The sequence below is a fragment of the Centroberyx gerrardi genome, chromosome 16, assembly GCF_048128805.1.
Source record: "Centroberyx gerrardi isolate f3 chromosome 16, fCenGer3.hap1.cur.20231027, whole genome shotgun sequence".
NCBI lineage: Eukaryota > Metazoa > Chordata > Actinopteri > Beryciformes > Berycidae > Centroberyx > Centroberyx gerrardi.
In genome coordinates this window covers 7,744,923-7,764,740 of record NC_136012.1, presented here as the reverse complement: position 1 = coordinate 7,764,740, position 19,818 = coordinate 7,744,923, and the positions used below count along the sequence as shown (strand labels likewise).

The 19,818-nt window shown below is 42.6% G+C and overlaps 2 protein-coding genes and 4 non-coding genes across 8 annotated transcripts; 1 reads left to right on the top strand and 5 right to left on the bottom strand.

Moving 5' to 3' along the window:
• Window positions 1–178: 178 nt before the first annotated feature.
• On the top strand, window positions 179–16,286 carry fermt3b (FERM domain containing kindlin 3b). 3 transcript variants are annotated; one of them, XR_013507245.1, is made up of 16 exons: window positions 179–329; window positions 1,801–1,925; window positions 2,545–2,778; window positions 6,341–6,457; window positions 8,423–8,591; window positions 8,811–8,913; window positions 9,175–9,282; window positions 10,795–10,929; window positions 11,425–11,471; window positions 11,905–12,029; window positions 12,960–13,066; window positions 13,271–13,492; window positions 13,829–13,953; window positions 14,654–14,795; window positions 15,408–16,016; window positions 16,064–16,286. XR_013507245.1 is itself a non-coding variant. In XM_078289085.1 (15 exons), exons 2-15 carry the CDS (start codon window positions 1,802–1,804, stop codon window positions 15,585–15,587), a joined length of 1,938 nt encoding a protein of 645 aa, XP_078145211.1. In that variant the 5' UTR covers window positions 179–329; window position 1,801; the 3' UTR covers window positions 15,588–16,286. The 3 variants fall into 3 exon arrangements, 2 of the variants coding, with proteins under 2 accessions (XP_078145211.1, XP_078145212.1); XM_078289085.1 differs by having other exon boundaries at window positions 15,408–16,286; XM_078289086.1 differs by having other exon boundaries at window positions 1,709–1,925; window positions 15,408–16,286.
• On the bottom strand, window positions 5,628–5,699 carry trnaw-cca (transfer RNA tryptophan (anticodon CCA)). The gene has a single exon. It is a non-coding gene; the product is annotated as a tRNA-Trp (tRNA).
• Window positions 5,929–6,000, bottom strand: trnaw-cca (transfer RNA tryptophan (anticodon CCA)). Its single transcript has one exon. It is a non-coding gene; the product is annotated as a tRNA-Trp (tRNA).
• On the bottom strand, window positions 8,241–8,312 carry trnaw-cca (transfer RNA tryptophan (anticodon CCA)). Its single transcript has one exon. It is a non-coding gene; the product is annotated as a tRNA-Trp (tRNA).
• trnaw-cca (transfer RNA tryptophan (anticodon CCA)) lies at window positions 10,114–10,185 on the bottom strand. The gene has a single exon. It is a non-coding gene; the product is annotated as a tRNA-Trp (tRNA).
• LOC144542423 (tRNA 2'-phosphotransferase 1-like) lies at window positions 16,236–19,604 on the bottom strand. Its single transcript, XM_078289097.1, has 6 exons — window positions 19,423–19,604; window positions 18,709–18,878; window positions 17,534–17,711; window positions 17,391–17,447; window positions 17,167–17,277; window positions 16,236–17,073 (listed from the first exon to the last, which is right to left on the bottom strand). Exons 1-6 carry the CDS (start codon window positions 19,475–19,477, stop codon window positions 17,051–17,053), a joined length of 594 nt encoding a protein of 197 aa, XP_078145223.1. The 5' UTR covers window positions 19,478–19,604; the 3' UTR covers window positions 16,236–17,050.
• Between the last annotated feature and the right edge of the window lie 214 nt (window positions 19,605–19,818).

Here is a 19,818-nt window from a genome sequence, read left to right as displayed (position 1 = left end):
CTCCTGCTCTGACACACACACACACACACACACACACACACACACACCCTGCGATCCGCCTTACCCAATAAGCACCACACACAGTCAGTCAGTCAAACTCTGAGCCCCGCTCACACTTCCGCTTGGCGGAAACTGACAAAAGAGGAACACTCTCGCCTTGACAGAACTGACACAAGCAGTATACCAACACAGCTACACAGACCACAACCCACCCAGCCTGACAGAGGAAAGTAGCCTGCTGCACGCCTTTTTTTCGCAGAAACAACCCAGGAGATTGCCTCAGAGAAGAGAAGTGCAGGGGTTCATCGAAAACTGCTCTAAGGCTGACGGTAAGGTCCTGCAAAGTGTGTGTGTGAGAGAGAGAGAGAGAGAAAGGAGGGAGAGAAAGATAGGACTTAAGGAGGAGGCCAGGATCCACATGTATAAGACTTCAGAGGCTCAATGTACAAATCTGGGATCATTGGTCAGGTCACATCACTTTACAAACTATAAAGTAAGAGGTGAACTGGTCACAGATCAGCAGTTATACACTAAAACCCCTCTAGGTCCCGATCTTCTGACGGAGAAACAGACAGAGAAAGAGAGAGAGAAGTGTAGGCCTCAGAAAGAGAGGTGACTAAGAGTGCAGGGTGTCCTCTCATTTGAATGTCTCTGATATTAATTCTTGAAATGACAAATATATGGGGCAAGCAGCAGCATACTCGCCCACAACTGCAAGAACTTTGACATGAGCAAACACACACACACACACAGACAGGGGGTGGCTGGATGGGATGGATGAACATCTCACCATGGGCGGGCCTGAAAGCGGAAGTGTGTGTCCCTGATGATTGTTGAAGTCAGAAATAGGAAGTGCCCATCAGGCTGGACTTGTCAGAATAAACCCTCATCCAGTGTATGTGTGTGTGTGTGTGTGTGTGTGTCAGTCTTACAAAGTATCATGTGATATGGTGCCAGGGGTTCAGTTTCTGTTTTCCTTGAGCAGTTGATTGGCCGCAGTATGACTGACATGTCATCTAGCCTCTCTCTGTCTTACTTGACCCCTTTGACCCAGTCGGTTACTCTGGAAAACTGAAACCAAATAGGGTTTTAACTCACTTGTGCATTTAAGAACAAGTATAAAGCAACTGTTTTCATAGATGTTTAGTACTCATATGCTGTATTGAAACACTTATGCGTTACTAGGATTTTTTTATGCACTGGAATGAAATTACTGCAACAATTACCCAACAATTAACCCAAGTAATGTAATTTGTCATATCTTGACGTCTTTTTTTCATATTTCTGTGGAAGCCTGCTCAAATTTTAGTCTACCTAGGCAGAGTATGTGGTGTTATAAGGTGCCACATTCTGATTTGTGCAAACTTAAAAGGGATTTTGTCTTTTCGGAGGCATTTAAGATCTTTTTTTCAGACATTTGAATAGCTTACCCATGTATTAAAGTGAACATGTGCTCACTCAATGTAAAAAGGTGTCAGACTGAAGTGATTCATTCCAATTCTCACAGTAGGTGTTCAAATTACTAACGGAATATCACAGTCAGACATATAATAAATCTTTCAGAGAGCATTTACAGGATCCACTCAGTTTGATTCAAAGCGGCATTTCAGTATCAGTATGATGATGTTGATAAGTCAAGGCTGTCCTCTGTCATTCGCTCACTCTCTCCCACGCTGCGTCTCTCTTGCTTTATTCCTCTCTATCTCAGCATCTCTCTGTCTCTCAAATCTCTCTCTCTTCTTCCTGTCTCTCCTCTATCTCCCCCTCTTTCTCTCTCTCTCTCTCTCTCTCTCTTTCCAGTATGGCGGTGTGGGACCTGTCAGTCACGGTGGAGGACCTGGGCCCAGATGCCCCGCCCCTCACCCTCAGCGTGACCTCTGACCTCCACATAGGAGGGGTCATCCTCAAGCTGGTGGAGAAGATGCGTGAGTCTCTCTCATTCTCTCTCTCTCTCTCTCTCTCTCTCTCTCAGTCTCACAGACTGAATATGATGATGGTTCTCAATGTTCTTTGTTTGCATGGACACACAAACACAGCATGAAGGCTCTTAAAAAAATTTGTTTTGATATTTTTTTGTCAAAGCTTCAGGTAAAACAGGCATGTTTGCTTATCTAGTAAGTCTCCATTAAATTGTTCATGGATTACAGATCTCAAGATGTTCAAGACAAGCAAAAAGCACTTGACTATACTTATCACGTAAAAACTAAAACATAAGTAGTGTTTTCTTATCCAGTAAGTCTTTCCATTAGCCAGTTCTCCACAGTGGATTTAAAATTGTGCATGGATTCCATGTTTTTCAGTGTAACAGGAAGTCTGTTGCGGCCCTGTGCAGGTCCTGAATCTGTAGATATGAACATCTGCCTCACTGGCTCTTGTTCTGATTATGATCCTCCCTGACACATGCAAAATATTCACTGAGATAACTAGAGGCTGAACAGAAAAGGATCTCTGCACTGCTTTTACAGCTTGCAGCTTGTCACTTGGCACAGTTTGCAACGACCGCCATTTTGTGTCTGAGCCGTTTCGGTTTCCCTCCCTCTGCAGAGATGCAGCGCGACTGGTCGGACCACGCTCTGTGGTGGGAGCAGAAGCAGCAGTGGTTGCTGCGGACGGCCTGGACGCTGGAGAAGTGCGGCATCCACGCCGACGCCCGGCTGCTCTTCATGCCCCAGCACAAGCCCCTGAGGCTGGGCCTGCCCAACGGAGCCACCCTGAGGCTCCGCGCCTGCTTCTCCAGCCCCGTGTTCCACACCGTGATCGGCATCTGCCAAGTGCTCAGTGAGTCTCTGAGGATCTCTCTCTCTCTCTCTCTTTCTTTCTTTCTTTCTTTCTTTCTTTCTTTCTCTCCTATCCAACTCCAGTGATGTAGTGGTAAATAAAAGGAGGGTAAACTATGGCCTCCAGTCAGTGATCATCATTAGGCACCAAAACTGCCAATCTAAAGAAAAATCAATTATATTTTCAGAAACGCATTATTTTATGCCCTTTCCCCCTTAATATAGTTCACATCACTTTGATATAATTTACCTATGGAGGACCAAAATACTCAAAATGTAATTATTATATCAATAAATAATTATATCAATCAATATAATTAAATGTACCATTTTATTTTGAAATATTCCATTAAAACATATTATTCTTATGAACATTTCAGTCCTTTTCACGTAATAATTTTAGTATTTTTCTCCTCTGTATTTACCATGATGAATTCTATGAATTTATGTCATTTAGATTTATGTCTGACTAAAAAGTGAGTAAACTCTCTTCTGCAAATCAAAAGGAGGGTAAACTGAGTTCAGGTGGGTTCACCCTCCACTTCATCCCTGTCCAACTCCATCTATCTTTTCCTTTTCTCACCTTTCCCTCTCCATATTCTTGCAGTAGTAGCTTTATAATAGCTGTTCACAACCTAATTATGCTTAAAGATGTGTAGAAGTGTCTCATTAATATATTGCTGTCTAATTGGCTGTGATGACACACGCTAATGCTCGAAAACCAGAAATAAGGCCGTCGCCATCTGCCCGATGCTTTCATTTAGTCTAATTTTGGCACTTCTTAGTCTCAATTCCTCAGCAGAAATCCCCACGAGGAGACAGAAGACTGGAAAGGTTTCAAAACGCAGCAGGCGGAGGGAAATAATGAAATCTGCCAGTAGAAAAGCAGCTTACAGGGACTAGAGATAAGAATTAAATAAGCTCCGACTTATATCAAAGTTAAAATACAGCAAGTGGCTGATACAAGAGGAAGAACAACAGACACAGGGATGAACCGCATTAAAAACCTTTAAGGATAAAAACACAAAAAAGACTTGGATAACACAAACAAGACAAGCAAAAAGCACTGGAGAACGCTTGTCACTTCAAAACTAAAACATAGGTATGTTTCCTTATCCAGTAAGTCTTTGCATTATCCACTTCTTCACAGTGGATTTAAAACTGCTCATGGATTCCATGTTTTGCATTTGTGCAGTGGGTTTTGAATCACTGTTTTGCAGGGGTTTGACAGTATTTACATCTTTTCTTAACCTGTAGTGTCACCGCATTAATGGCTGTTTAGTGTGCAGCCAAGATAATTTACAAGTTTTGTTAGTTATTTCAGTTCCATGGGCTGTAATGATAAAAACCAGGAGAATCTGACTTGAGATCTGAATGAAACAGTTTGTCATCTGCTAACCATCGGATGATGTTGTCCAGGTGTGACTGTGCTTTCAGCTGTAGTCTTGTCTTAATGTGATATTAGAATGAGTGACAGTTGCAGGCGGAGCTCATGGCAGTGATATATAAAAGGAAGAGAAGAGGCCCAAACTAACATTTACATCAACATTTATATGATTGGTTTTTGGTAAGACCTCACCCAATCCAGAGAGATATCATTAAAACCCCTGGCTCTCAGTATATACAGTATAATATTGTGCTTTCCTGCTTCATATTCCTTCTGTGTTGTAAATCCAGTGTTACGGTCCCACAGAACTTACTGTTGTCCGGCTTTGCAATGAAATCAGTTAGGTTGGGTCAAATTAAATTCTCAAACTCAATATGATGTCTGAGACTATTGTGGGTGGAGTTGCTTGAAATGAAGCCTATGACCTGATCAGTGACACAACAGGCAGTTCCATAATGCATGTGGGTTTTCAGCACAGGTAACCTGAAAGTGCATATAGTGCTCTGTTCAAGAAGAACTATAAAGTTGGCAGTGACCTGTCACACAGAAGCACAAATTTTGACCCTGACGTGATTTGAACACGCAATCTTCTGATCTGGAGTCAGACACGCTACCGTTGCACCATGGAGTCCGTTTTACATCACTGACAGGTTCACTAATCAGCTGAGACAAACACCAGTGTTAAATCGGTGGGTAGAATAATTGAACTGTCCAGAAGTGGCTTTTGAGTCCCTGAGTTGAGAAAATGCTCTGACTTTGATGAGCTTGACTTATGAAAGAGACAGAGAACCAGGCTGAACACTTCACTGAGTAGAAAGCATCGACTTGGCTTTCATCATACAGTACATCCCATAATGAACACTCAGATTATCTATGAGTTTTGTGGAAAAAAGGAATTTAGACTGTCAGCAACCTGAGATTTCTCAAGGTAAATTGTCGTTTCCATCCAGCTCACTAGTCACTGGTTTTGGATTTGAGCTTGCTGCTGGTGCACAGCTTTTTGAGAGAATGGAAAAGCTTTTTTGGCTCATTTACTTTCATTGATTTTGTCTGTAGAGTGAGACTACCTGGACCACGGTCCTTACTTCATTCCGTTTTTTGAGCAATGTAAAAAATGTAGGATCATTTAGAATCTATGTGGAAAATTATATTCCTCCTGTCCAAGGCTAAGTGATTGTCATGATGCCACCATTCAGTTTTTTTTGTTTAGTTTTACTAAATGCAATGTTTTTTGAGAACAACAACCTGTAGAATTTCTTGGGAATAATTTGTGAGACTCATTGAGGATGGAGTAGCTTGACCTGAAGACTATGACCTGATTACTAACACAACAGGCAATAATTTGATACAGTGATATTTACCGTGTGTCATGAGTGATCCTTAATAACCACAAAGGTACATAACACTATCTCTTAGAGTCTCAAAGTTATGCATAGTGAGTTGTCATAGAGAAGCAGAAATTTTGACCCTGACGTGATTTGAACACGCAACCTTCTGATCTGGAGTCAGACGCGCTACCGTTGCGCCACAGAGTCTGTTTTACATCACTGACAGGTTCACTCATCAGCTGAGACAAACCATACAGCTGACAAAAATGAAGATAAACATAATATTTATCATGAGCGTACGCATTTTTAGCACAGGTAAAGTGAATGTTCAAGTCTGGCAGAATTCTAGAATGTCACATCTATAACTACTTCTGTTAAAAATGCCCAACTTTAGACATAGTGATACAGCAGGCCGCCCATGAAGAAGCAAACCTTTTGACCCTGACGTGATTTGAACACGCAACCTTCTGATCTGGAGTCAGACGCGCTACCGTTGCGCCACAGAGTCTGTTTTACATCACTGACAGGTTCACTAATCTGCTGAGACAGACCAAATATTTGACAAAAATGATGATAATTTATAAATACATTTGTTGAGTTTAAGATATCAGAGTTAAATCACTGGGTAGTATTGGCTAAATGAATTGTCCAGGTATTCAGAAGTAGCTTTTGAGTCCTTGAGTTCAGAAAATGCTCTGACTTATTACAGCGGTGACATGCTCAGTTTGAGTTTGAAAAGTGAATGAATGAGCGCTGTTAGACTGAACTCAGCAGGACGTGACCTTGTATCATGTGTTCATCCATCACCTCATTCGTCTCTCAGCCTCCATCCATCTCTCCCTCCGCAGACATCCGTCACCCCGAGGAGCTCTCCCTCCTTCGGCCGGTGGAGGAGAAGAAGAAGAAGAAAGATAAAAACTCGGTGGAGGAGATCTACGACCTGACGGAGGTTCCCCTCACCTCAGGTACGCTCCTCACCCTCCATTCACATTCAGGGCCCGAGTTCAGCAGCCACTCTGAAGGCCTTCAGTGAATTTGCAATTTTGCAAACATTCAAACTATTTTTTTTAGTTGGTAGTTCATTGCAAAGGCCTAAAATCCTTGACCACAGTTTTCAGTTATTACCACAATTTCACCAACTGACAAAATTAAAATTAAAATGAAAATAATCCAATTTTCATTTTCATTTACATCTTGGAAAATGAATTATTACTGCCAAAATGAAAATGAAAATGAAAACTCTCGACATTTAGTTTTCCATGCACTCCAAAGCATAACTTCCATATTTAAAATGAAGTTGAATGTTCACATTTGCAATTTAATTTCCTGATTGTGGTCGCATTATTCAGGACAAAAAATATGTGAAATCTCAATGTGTCAATTCCAATTTATTTATTTATTCATTTATTTATTTCAGGCTTGGCTTGTGTGTGCACCATGAAATAATTAAATCTGCCAAACTCACCCATCAAAACCAGTGGGCGGGATCTAACATCCAATTGGTTGAATTTTGTAGAACCGCCCACCAGACCAGATCAGTCCACTGCTTGCAATCAAGAACTACTTTAACACATACGCCAAGATGTTGAAAAGCTGCGCTGAGCTCCAGCGGGAGACGGCTCGTTTAATTCAGGAGGCTTTACGGCATTCTTCTTCTTCACCATCCACACCAAACCCCAACACCTTGATAACATCTTGATTTGTACAAGCATATTCTGCATATCAACAGAAGCTCCTCTAACCTGCATCTAGGGCAGAGCTGGGCAGGTTATCAAGTTCCATAGCTCTATCTATTAGGAATAGGCCCTTTTCACATCGTCATGGTAACAGCTTCTGCACTGAGAAACAGGTGCATTACCACTTCCAGCTGCCAGCTCTCTCAATGTTTCTCAATGTGGAAGCTGTTATCATGATGACATGAAAAGTGCTGATTATAAAGTTCCTGTTAAGAACCACAAAGTGACAGTGAGCTGCCATGCAGAAGCACAACTTTTGACCCACGCGCTACCGTTGGGCCACAGAGTCTGTTTTATGTTTAATATTGACATATTGAGATTTCACATTATTTCTGTCCTAAATAATGCAACCACAATGAAAAATCAAAAACAGCAGGTGGGATCTAACATTAGATTGGTTGAATGTTGTAGAACCCCCCTTGCTTGCAATCAAGCACTACTCCAAGAACCACAAAGCTCCACATGCAATGAGTCATCATAGAGAAGTTGTTCTGGTTTGAGAAGAAATGTTGACACTGACGTGATTTAAACACGCAACCTTCTGATCTGGAGTCAGACAAACACAAGTGTTAAATCAGTGGGTAGAATAAATCCACCATGTCCAGAAGTGACTTTTGAGTCCCTTTTGAGTTGAGAAAATACTCTGACTTTGATGAGCTTGACTTCTGAAAGAGAGAGAGAACCAGGCTGAACACTCTTCACTGAGTAGAAAACATCGACTTGGCTTTCATCATTTATATTATAGGAAAATTGAATGTGTCATGATAAAGAAACAAGTAACAGGGTATTTAGGGTATTAAAAAACATTTTAAAAGGGCTCTCTATTGTCTGTTCTCTTCAAAAACCAAATGAAAATGAAATGAAGCCAGGTAACCACATTTGAAAATGGAAGTCAGACAGAGTGCATATAGTGCTCTGTCACACTACAAAGTTGCACAGTGTTACATATGTTTATAGATTATGAATTATTTAATTCCACATATAGTGAGCTGCCATAGAGAAACACAGATTTTGACCCTGATGTGATTTGAACACGCAACCTTCTGATCTGGAGTCAGACGCGCTACCGTTGCGCCACAGAGTCTGTTTTACATCGCTGACAGGTTCACTAATCAGCTGAGACAGACCAAACATCTGACAAAATGATGATAAAAATGATGGTAACCCCCCCACCCCCCCTTCTTTAACCTCCAGTGTCCCGGCCCTGCTTGTATAGCGGCATGCCGGCTCACTTCGCTGACTCGCCCCAGACGGAGGCCGTCTACAAGATGCTGTCCATCTCCCTGCCTCCTCCCAACCCTGAGGCCGTCGCCAAGCTGTACCGGCCAGCCAGCGTGGTGGACAAGGCCCACATCAACAGCAGGTAGACCTGCTGCACACACACACACACACACACACACACAGAGGTACACATTGTGAATACATGTATATTATGCCTATTATCACACAAATGAAAAATTACTCTCTTTACATCCCTATCATTTTTATGTCTTGTTTCTCTCTCTGTACCTATCTCTCTCTCTCCCTCTCTCTCTCTCTCTCTCTTCCTCTCTCCCTCTCTCTCACTCTCTCTCTCTCTCAGGTGGTTGGACTCTTCTCGTTCTCTCATGCAGCAGGGCGTCCAAGAGAATGACAGACTCTGGCTCCGCTTCAAATACTCTGCGTTCTACGATATGGAGCCCAAGGTGTGTGTGTGTGTGTGCCTGCGTGTGTGTGTGTCCACGTGTTTGTTTATGTGTGTGTTTGTAGATGCCTGTGTGTGTGTAGCACCACATAATTTTTTACTCCTTGCAGTACTGATTACTGACCTTGTATTCCCTGTTCCTTCTCCCTTTCTCTCCCTCACTCCCTCCCTCCTTCCCCATTCTTCCCTCGCCTTCTCTTTCCTCTCCCTCTCTCGCTCTTCTCTCCTCTTCTTTTCGCCCTTCCTCTCCTCGGTCCTCCAGTACGATGCAGTGCGTCTGACCCAGCTGTATGAGCAGGCCCGCTGGGCCGTCCTGCTGGAGGACATCGACTGCACCGAGGAGGAGATGATGCTGTTTGGAGCGCTACAGGTAGACCAGAAATAATATATATTCAGAGGGCTGGAAAACATATAATAATGTTTGTACACTATCAGTTTGTCTAATGAAAAGGTTCCATGTTATAGGATTTCAAATTTTCCTCTATTTACATACATATATGATCAAAGATATTTCATGTAGACATTGTTAATATTTTATTTTTGTTTGAGTGGTTGAATTTAAAGTATATTGCTTTTTCAAAAATCCATTATTTTTTCAAGGTAGTTTCAGACAAACTGCAGTGCATGCGTTCACTGCAGTTTGTCTGAAACTGCCTTGAAACTGGAAAAGTCTGAACTGGAAAGTCTCCACTCAGCAGGTTTACCTCATTTGAAATAAAGGAGCTGTTGTTGACGGCCAATCAGAGTCCAGTACTGCGTCGGTTCTGCCTGTCAGGACTTAGTCTCCAAATTCATTGAGCCATAGTATATTTGAAAACAAAATCATGGAAACTGAATAATATGGGACCTTTAAACCAGAATGCCAATCAACTGCCATCCAATCTAAGAATCCATATCATTCCTATAGTCTACTGCTGTACAATTAATGTGAACAGAAACCACAGAGCTAAGACTGGAACCTGTGATGTCATGTGATGTCAAATCTGGTGCTGCTCCATAGAAAATGAATTAGGAAAGATGGTAAAGGAGACTGTGAGAACAGTCTGGGTTTTATCTGAGAACAGTAGAATATTTTCTGCTTTACAATTGATAATACTGCTATAGAATAGAGCTCATTTGGCCATAAAAACTCACTTTGAAAGAATTAAAATTAACACCTCTGTGTACATAGTGCTGCATCCATGATGTTGTGCATACAGTTTGACCCTGACGTGATTTGAACACGCAACCTTCTGATCTGGAGTCAGACGCGCTACCGTTGCGCCACAGAGTCTGTTTTACATCACTGACAGGTTCACTAATAAGCTGAGACAAACCATACAGCTGAAAAATGAAGATAAACTTTATAAATACATCTGTTGGGTTTAAGATACCAGTGTTATGTTGGTAGAATTGAACTGGCCAGGGATTCAGAAGTGGCTTTTCAGTTCTTGAGCTCAGAAAAAGCTCTGACTTTGATGAGCTTGACTTGTGGCACTTCACTTCACTGAGTAGAAAGCATCGACTTGGCTTTCATCATACAGTACATTCCATAATGAACACTCAGATTATGAGTACTCATGCAGTATATATTTATATATAGGAAAGTTGAATGCATCATCATAAAGAAACGAGTAGCAGGGAATTTAAGGTATTAAAAACCATTAAAAAAGGGCTCTCTATTGTCTGTTCTCTTCAAAAACCAAATGAACCAAATGAAAATATCCAGTAAGAATACATCAGTGAGAAAGACAGACATTGTTTTTCTCAAGTCTAGAGAAGTTAACCTCCTAGAAGTTCTAGGTGTCTGCAGCAGTAACATGCATAATTCTTAAATGAACACCTTGTTCGTACATGGTTACAGTGTTTTCTCCTCTGCTCTGTCACACACAAACACATGCAGTACCACATCAGCAAGGTGTCCCAGTCGGAGCCCCAGACGCTGAGCTCCAGTGCGGCCATGGAGGACCTGGAGTCGGCCCTGCTGTCCCTGGAGGTCAAGATGGAGGGAGACAGCAGCTCTGCCTCCGAGATGCTGGTCAGATATACTGGATGTACTTTTCATGCAAATGTCAGTTGTGGAGTAGGGCTGAATGATTTTGAAAAAATATCTAATTGCGATTATTTTGTCTGATATTGCATTTGCGATATGATTTGCGATATTAGAGGGAATGATAATTTTTACATCATTATTCTCATTTTCATTGAAAAACGTCTTAAAATGACTATGGTGTGATTTTTGCGGGGATTTGTACCAAACAAAGATGTTTTCTTAAGTCTGTAGAATATGATGTGTAGGCCAGGACATCTCTGCAGCACGACAATATTTAATTTAAAATGGTATTTTGACACACATTTCGCCTTTAACAAATATTGCGCCTCCTGCGATTTGAAAATTGCAGTAGGCCATATTGCGATTTCGTTAAAATTTCGATTAATTGTTCAGCCCTATTGTGGAGGGTCGACTGAGAAGCAGCAGCTGATTTCCTCATAGTTCCTCATTCTGTTTTCAAATGCTTTGTCTTTCACGCAGGAAAACATGACCGCACCAGAGCTCAATGACTATCTGAAGATATTCAGGTGAGCTTCAGTTTCCGACCACACAGTCCACAATGCCTTCTTTTAGAACAAAATACAGCCACCAAGACAAACACATACACTTTCATACTATTACTTATGTAGCAGATGTTTGGCTTTGTCTCATCTTTCTAAGTCTTTTTCTATTGGCTTACAATGAAACAACATGTTTCCTGCAAAGCCTTATATTGGTGATTTTTCAATTTTCTCACTGTAAATGACAGATCAGTCCTCCATGTGTAGAAAATGTTTCATAACAATAGTACCATGCCAAATCATAGTGAAAAAGCACAGTGAAATGCCAAAATTGCATGGGTGCACATGGGAGAAATCAACCAGCTTTGTCCTGAAAAACGGACTTTTTGGAGATATGAGTACTTAGCATCAAGATGTTTATGTGAAGCCCAGCCTGTAGCGGTGTGACTGTGTGTTTCAGGCCTAAGAGGTTGACTCTGAAGGGCTACAAGCAGTACTGGTTCAAGTTCCAGGATACCTCCATCTCCTACTTCAAGAGCAAGGAGGAGAGCATCGGAGAGCCCATTCAACAGATTAACCTCAAAGGTAGCAAATATATTACAGATGGATATATTACAGCTCAGTCACAAGTAATGAACCCACTAAGAAATACAACATATACTGTGTCATACATTATTAAATGGAGCCGCTAGTGGTTCAGATTACAGCTCTCATTCCCTGTATCTACAGCGTAGCTAGAAAGTTTGCATGGCAGCAAAATGAACCTAACTGGCCCAGTTTCCCTCTTCTTCCCTCACAGTATTAGTGTTTTTAGTATTACGTCTCATAACCAGGGATGCAGTGGAGGGTAAACCCACTTAACTGAGTTAACTTGACCCGCCTTTTTAGTCTGACATTAATGTTTTTGTATGCATCATACCAAGTATTATCAAACTGACATAAGTTATATGAAGATAGGGTCATAAAGAATAAATAAATGAATTTCTGAAACTAGAACTGATTTTTATATATAATAGTGTCTGTTTGCCTTATGATGACTTACCACATGATTTACCACTCCATCACTGCTCATAACGTACCATATGCTATATTCACTGCTGCCTAATTACACTGTAATGAAATGAGGGAGCTGTAATTTATAAGGTTACCATGAAACCTCATGACACAAACACACACGCTTTCATTCTCACTGTCTCACTTAACTATATAAATAGCTAAGTGAGCTGATAACCAACCAAACAGCTTTCCATATCTGGTATAAAGCCTGACAGTCAGCAGAAGAGCTGAACTGGCAGCACTTTTCCTTCAGTCTTAAATTAATGAAGCCATGTGACCTGACTGGTGATCCTAGTACCGGTAGTACTACCGGTACTATGAACAACTACAGGGCTCTCATGTAAAAAAAAAAGATTCTGTGACATTGTAGGTTCAAATGTGACTGTAGTCCGTCTCTTAACTGCCAGTGAAATAATTCTTTATCAAATCAAAGCACTGTTCCATTTGTCCTGTACTCAGGATGTGAGGTGGCTCCAGATGTCAACGTGGCGGGACAGAAGTTCCTCATCCGGCTCCTGATTCCAGCGCCTGAGGGCATGAATGAGGTCTATCTGCGCTGTGAGAATGTGAGCTCCACACACACTCTCTCTCTCTCTCTCTCTCTCACACACACACACACACACACACCCTCCCAGCTCTCTAACCCTCTATCTACCTTTCTCCCTCTCCTCATCTCTCTGTGTGATGCCCTGTCACATCCGCCTCCTCTCTGTCATCTCCCCCATCTTTCTCTCACTATCTCACCTCTCTCTCTCCCTCCCTCCGTCCAGGAGCAGCAGTATGCCCAGTGGATGGCTGCGTGTCGGCTGGCCTCCAAAGGGAAGAGCCTGGCAGACAGCACTTTCCAGAATGAGATCCAGAGTATCCGCTCCTTCCTGGCCATGCAGAAGACCAACTCCGGTTCCCATGGCAACGCACCCGCCACCGACGACAGCATCAACACCCACAGCCTGGTTTCCCCGCGCTACCACAAGAAGTACAAGGCCAAACAGGTACAAGGCCAGGAGAGGAGGCAGTTGTACACACACACACACATAGACAGAATAATGTTAAAAGAACATTCCTCAGATGTATTTCGACAGACTGTTGGACTGTTGGATCACAACAATCTCCCCTATGTTGATCCCACATACTGTTTATCACATTTAGACCTGTGCCAAATTACCATTTCAAATGGATTCAATGACCTTTCTGGATAGAACTGAACTAATTGGACGGTCCTGCTAGTCCCTGCAGCTCCTGCCCACCTTGTGCTCCAGGCAGAATAAAGGTTACTAATTAACTGTCTAATTACATCTGACCCCTTTACCCTGTGCCTGTCCCTCCAGCTGACCCCTCGTATCCTGGAGGCCTACCAGAACGTGGCTCAGCTGTCACTGACCGACGCCCTGATGCGCTTCCTGCAGATCTGGCAGGCTCTGCCCGACTTTGGCATGTCATACGTCGTAGTCAGGTAGCTAGAAGAGGGATCTGGGATGTAAACAGTGATATAACACACAGTGTCTGTGGGTTTCAGTTCAGTCTAAAGCTTTCTAAAACCTTTTTTGATGCCAGTTAAAATCTAATTTGGCACAAAATGTAGACCTATCAAGATAAGATTCAGTGTGACTTGGTTGATATGAGGCCATTTGTTTCCAACCCCTACTGCCACAAAATGCTACTTGACATAAATGTACAGGTTACTATTAAAGTGATGATTCATCTTAAGACATTTGCTAACAAAATAGTTCTGTTTTTATGGAAAGAACAAAAGTGTTGAGAGGCACTTTGAGAAAACTTACCATTATTAAGACCTCTAAAGCTATACTGAAGACCTTTCATGGCCTGGAATGTAGATATCTCAATTCAGAATATTTAAGAGTTTTTAAGGCCCTGCACTCACCCTGGAACTGTGCTAGTCACTGTGCTCACTGCAATGTTGAAGATGAATTACTGACAAATAGTGCTGGTTAAACTTTTGCAAACCTAGTTTGTGAGACCTAGAAACCTAGTATTTTAATGTTTTTACATGATAGTCATGATAGAAACAAAGGAGAGGTATCCAACCGGTGAACCAGGATTTCCACATATAGACTTACAAGTCAGCGGTATTCTCACAGAGCTCTGGCTTTTGTTACAGCAAGGAAATTAAATAATGAGGTTTGACCCGACAGGTTCAAGGGCAGCCGTAAAGACGAGGTCCTGGGCATCGCCCCCAACCGTCTGATCCGCATCGACCTGGGGGTGGGAGACGTGGTCAAGACCTGGCGCTACAACAACATGAGGCAGTGGAACGTCAACTGGGACATACGACAGGTTAGGGAAGATTTCCACCTTGTTTTCCAGGAATCTGTGGTGCTTAATGCTGTTTCTCATGCACTAAAGCACTAAAGCCTCCTTTCAGGTGAAGCAGTCCAGGGCATTCAATGGGAAAGAAAATATTATGTGACCATATAATATTAATATTATGTGACTGTATTTGTCATAATAGCTTAATACAGGGGATGGAGAAAATGTTTTTTGCAATCTACAAAAATACAAATAAACTGAGTCACTGCTAGTCACTACTGAGTCAAAATAGACTCAAGTCTGAGGAAAGTCCAAGACCTTGGCAATCTGCTGTGAGACCAAGCCTGAAGTCCAGCACTGCACTAAAAATAACTCCAACCCTGCTCGGTGGTGTCACTGCTGACATGGGAGTGAGTTTACTGACCTCTTCAACTCTGTTAAACACCCACTGTTAGTAGTTGAGGAGAGTTACAGTTCTAACAGTGCAGAGCTGTGCAACTTCTAACATAACCTCAACATTTTATTTTGTTGCTATCTGCCATTTCACAACACAAGTGCGACATTTTTCTGACCACTAAAAGTATCTCATATCTCTTCCTCTCCTTTGTGTGTGTGTGTGTGTGTTTCCAACCCCTCCAGGTGGCCATTGAGTTTGATGGGAACGTGAACATCGCCTTCAGCTGCGTGACCGCCGACTGCAAAATCGTCCACGAGTTTATCGGAGGCTACATTTTCATGTCGACGCGCAGCCGCGACAAGAGCGACACGCTGAACGAGGAGCTCTTCCACAAGCTGACCGGCGGCCACGAAGCTCTCTGAAGAGTTCCATCTGAATCCTCCTGGCTCACATCAGATCTTCTCCTGTGTGTCTGAACAGTGGGAAACCACATCGAGTGGGATTTCCCCATTTAGACAACCATGAGAAGATCAGACCAGTACAGCACAGCAGATATTCTGTTCCTGTGGAAATGCATCATAACCCACAATCCATCCATCCTTTGATTTTTGGAGATTTCAAGTAAACTCGTTTATTCTCACCTAAGCTTTCTCTTATTCACTTACACTCTTATTTATAAGCTACATCAGTGGATGGAAGACTAAACTGGTTCAGACTGTTCAAGACTCTGGTGGTCTTCATGATTACTTCCCTTTCCCTTTAGCAGCTCTATCAGGATGGAGAGCTGCTGGGCCAAAGCGCTAGACCCCCGATCCAAGATGAGCAGAGTTGATGTCAATGTAAAGTCAAGAGTTGGGTCAACCAGCAGCAAATCCCCTTATTCGCCTCATAGCATCAGGAACTGTAATCAGTGTTGGTCAGGATCCAGAGTATTAGCTCTGCCACAGCTGTAGCCATATTGTTGTAAGACGCTCACTTGATTACTGTAAGGCATTTAGTTAGAAATGAACGGCAGATTACAACAGCTGTTTGTCAAGTGTCAACAATATACACAAGGTCCACAAACACACTCAGAAATCAAATGTTTATCACAGATGAATAAAGAAATGTTAAAATAAATACAGCAAGTCAGTCTTCATTCTGCGTTGAGGTGTTCACTCATAGAATCAGAATTAATTCCTATTTGCATTTTCTTTGCAGCACTTTGTGTCCTTATGGCATATGGTGGCAATTTGTGTCTGTTTCCTACACAGGAAGCTTCTAACCAATTATCTCCCCCGGCATGCTGTGTGTGTTTGTGTGTGTGTTCATATCTTAGAGAGACGGTTAAGGCAGTCCGTTAACTAAAACCACAGCGTCTGCCTGTTTCTGCATCCTCTGCTTTCCCTACTTAGTGACAACAGAAACATCTGGCTTCAGATGTTCCTGTCTTTAAGGGCCTGGGGTGTTGTTGCCTTATTCAGTCTGTCTCTTCCACTTTACAAGTGCTTGATAAAATTATCTTGGAAGTAAGATGGATGCAATACTCTATCACTAACAATGCAGTAACGAAAACAAAGTCTGTGTACTTGATAAATAAAAAGTGAGATTTCCTAGCGTAAGCCTGTTGAAAATGAGCGATGCTTTCCTGAGGCAATCCTGTCATTTTAAGCCCCAAGATCCTTTCAGTGATGACTTCTAACAACGTATGAATGACAGATTGCTGTGGATGCGGTCTGAATGTATTGTCCTATTGCTTGGTAGACCAAGACCTCCACATTAGGATTCTCCTCCCAAACAAGAAGTGTTTCCATGGGAACTAGCAGCAAAGACCGGCCAACCGCGGGCTGCTGGCACGGTCGGCCGAGGCCTTCAGCGACCAATTACAGAACGGGATTCTCTGCTGCTATTCCAGCGGCAGGATGCTCCCTGAAACACAAGAGGGGAATGAATGAATAAATAAAAAATGAGTAAATGGCGGTTTTCCATCCATCTTTCAAGAAAACTTGAAGTTGTCCTTACTTGTAGGCCTCAGTCTCAAGGCTCGGCTGAAGTATCTGGGCAGCAGTTTGCCCTCTGCATCGCCTGGAGTCAGCAACACACCGTTCTCTGACCAGAAGAACTCAATACCATCTATATAGTCAGATACACACATACACACAGGTGTGAGAGAGAGTTGCCTGCACACACACACACAGTATTGAGTGTGTTGGTTAGCATTAGTCATCATTAGCAGCTGGTCTTACCGGCGAGAGCTTTGGGGACATCAATAAATATGGCCAGGTCACAGTCTCTCCTCATGCCTGGTGGAAAACAGATAAAAGATTGATTTACCTAAATGTTCACACACACACACACACACACACACACACACACATGCAGAGCTTACCGCTGATGACGCCGTCCTCCCCTGGCAGGCCTGCAGCCAGGTGGATGTGTGTCCTCTTCATGCGGCTGAGGCCTTGCTGCTGGATGGAGCTCCAGCTGCGGAGGTAGGAGCCGTGAACCGCCTCACCAGGACAGCCTGGAGAACCTGCCAGGACCGGCTTCAGCTCCAGATCCGTTACCTGAAGACAGCAACAACAACAACAACAACAACACATTTAGAGTGGGGGGTATGCTTCATGATGAAGTGCTCCTCATAAACTCCTATCACTGTGTTGGGTCATTCATGTGCTCTCAACTCCAATAACGGCATTTCCCACAGCAATTGAAGGCAGCATGAGCCCAGATAAGTGATTATTTTCCTCCTTCCTGGTCAAGAACATCTGCCTGGGATGACAATTTTGGTGCTTAATTAGTTCAGGAGATCTGGTAGTGCAGAACGACTACTAGCAGCTTTTTAAAGAAACAGTTCCAGGACACTTCATGCTTACTTTACTGCATTGCAAGTTGTTTTTCCCTTTCAAATTGATTGACAGAGCTATTTGAGCCAACTGTAAATGTCAGCTGAACATTTTTTAAATTTTGAAGCTATTTTGAAGTTGTAAATGGTTTGATTACATTTGTTTGCACCCAATGGAGCAAAATGGAGCTGTGTTTTGAGTTGTGGTGGGATCTGAAAGTCGCAAAGTTTATTTTCCATATGCAAATCCTGACCTTTAAGGATCTAAATGTATAGACACATAATAGATGTGTAAACTCTCTCTCTCTCTCTCAGTGTTGGGGTTTGGTTCTATATCCTTTCCAGAGATGAACAGACGCAACACTCCCTCAAATGAAAACTCATCTCTTATTGTAGGATTAAAAACGTGACTTCTCAGTCTAGACATTTATCAGACAGCAATTCTCCCCACATGGAGACTAATGATGTGAGTCTGTCCACTCTGGGGAGAGGAAACCTTTTCTATCCAATCAAAGGCAATTTCTTTGTAAATTGAATAAACATGCAATGCTGAATGCAGAGTAAACCCGGGGAGATAACAAATCCTGGCATATGCACAGTGCATCAGTGGCCAGAGTGCTGAGGAAATCAAATATCCTCCCTCAATGCTCTTTGCAGACGTCAGCATGCGTCTCTGCAGGAATACCTGAGACTCGTCTGAGATCTCCTGCTCCGCCTACCTGTACCGAATGGCCCTGATTGGCTCGAATCTGCAGACGGCCGTCCTCCGGGTGGGGGCGGAGCTTGAAGCGCCGCTTGTCATTGGTGGCGACGACTCTCTCCACGTCCGCCAATGAGTAGGAGCGGAACTGCGGGTGAGCCAGGAGGTCCTCCACAAACAGGAAGCCATCTATGGATGAGAGTTGTCATGGTTACGGTCACATTCCATCAGCCAAGCAGCTTCATATCAGACTGATGCAACATAAGATTCATTTGCCGGATTGTAAAACATCTATCCAGGCACAATCTGGCATGAAGATAACCTTTGACCCCTGGGGCCACAGTCACAGAACTAATAATAAGAATACCAATGTACAGTAGGGTTAAAGGTCAGGTCACATGGTCATGTAAATATTTAGTAAGACCCAAAAAAGTAAACGGGTACCAAATTATCACATCTAATTTTAGACATTTATTCCTGAATTTCCCCGAGGGGATTAATAAAGTGCTATCTTATCTTATCTTATCTTACCTTATCTTATCTTATCTTATCGGTAACTTCAACTATGGCTCCTAAACCAAATGGCTCAAATGTCTCATTAACTGTGTAGGTATTAAATTGAAAAAACAAAACCGTCTTAGACCCACGCTTGCCATCAAAATAGTGTCAGAAGCAGTAGCAGCAATACAAAGTGATCTTGGTGTTTACCTAGACCAGTTTGTGAGCGTCTCACCTGCACTCATTTGAAGAGCCATCTGGTTGGCTCCATGGCGCAGAGCGTAGGACATGGACTTTGACAGGCAGACATCTCTGTCCTGGTAGAGGAGGCACAACTCATAACAGACACACTCAGCTCTAACTGTCTGTACCACTGGTCTAAATACACTCCCCAAACTCGTTTCCACCCTTGTTTGTCTCTTTGTATGAAACTATTGTAGTTTCCCATGAGTTCAGTTCACTTGTTCTATCTCTGTATGCTGTTCTCCATAGATGTAATAATAAAGACTTTGCTGAACAACACCTAACCAGAGAGAGGCTCATTTCTTCAGCAGTGGATGTACAGAATAGCGATGTGAATGCAGCTTAGTGGTTGACATCAGACCCACTGCAACAACTAACAGAGAACTGA

Bases quoted from the DNA above. Each gene is read 5' to 3' on its own strand.
- LOC144542423 (XM_078289097.1), bottom strand. From the start codon at position 19,477: ATGTCCTACGCTCTGCGCCATGGAGCCAACCAGATGGCTCTTCAAATG. The intron at 18,879-19,422 runs GTGAGACGCTCA...TCTCATCCATAG, and splicing joins GGCTCTTCAAATGAGTGCAG to ATGGCTTCCTGTTTGTGGAG. The intron at 17,448-17,533 runs GTAAGCTCTGCA...GTTTTCCACCAG, and splicing joins GGAGGACGGCGTCATCAGCG to GCATGAGGAGAGACTGTGAC.
- fermt3b (XM_078289085.1), top strand. From the start codon at position 1,802: ATGGCGGTGTGGGACCTGTCAGTCACGGTGGAGGACCTGGGCCCAGAT. The intron at 9,283-10,794 runs GTAGACCAGAAA...AAACACATGCAG, and splicing joins TGCTGTTTGGAGCGCTACAG to TACCACATCAGCAAGGTGTC. The intron at 11,472-11,904 runs GTGAGCTTCAGT...TGTGTGTTTCAG, and splicing joins GACTATCTGAAGATATTCAG to GCCTAAGAGGTTGACTCTGA.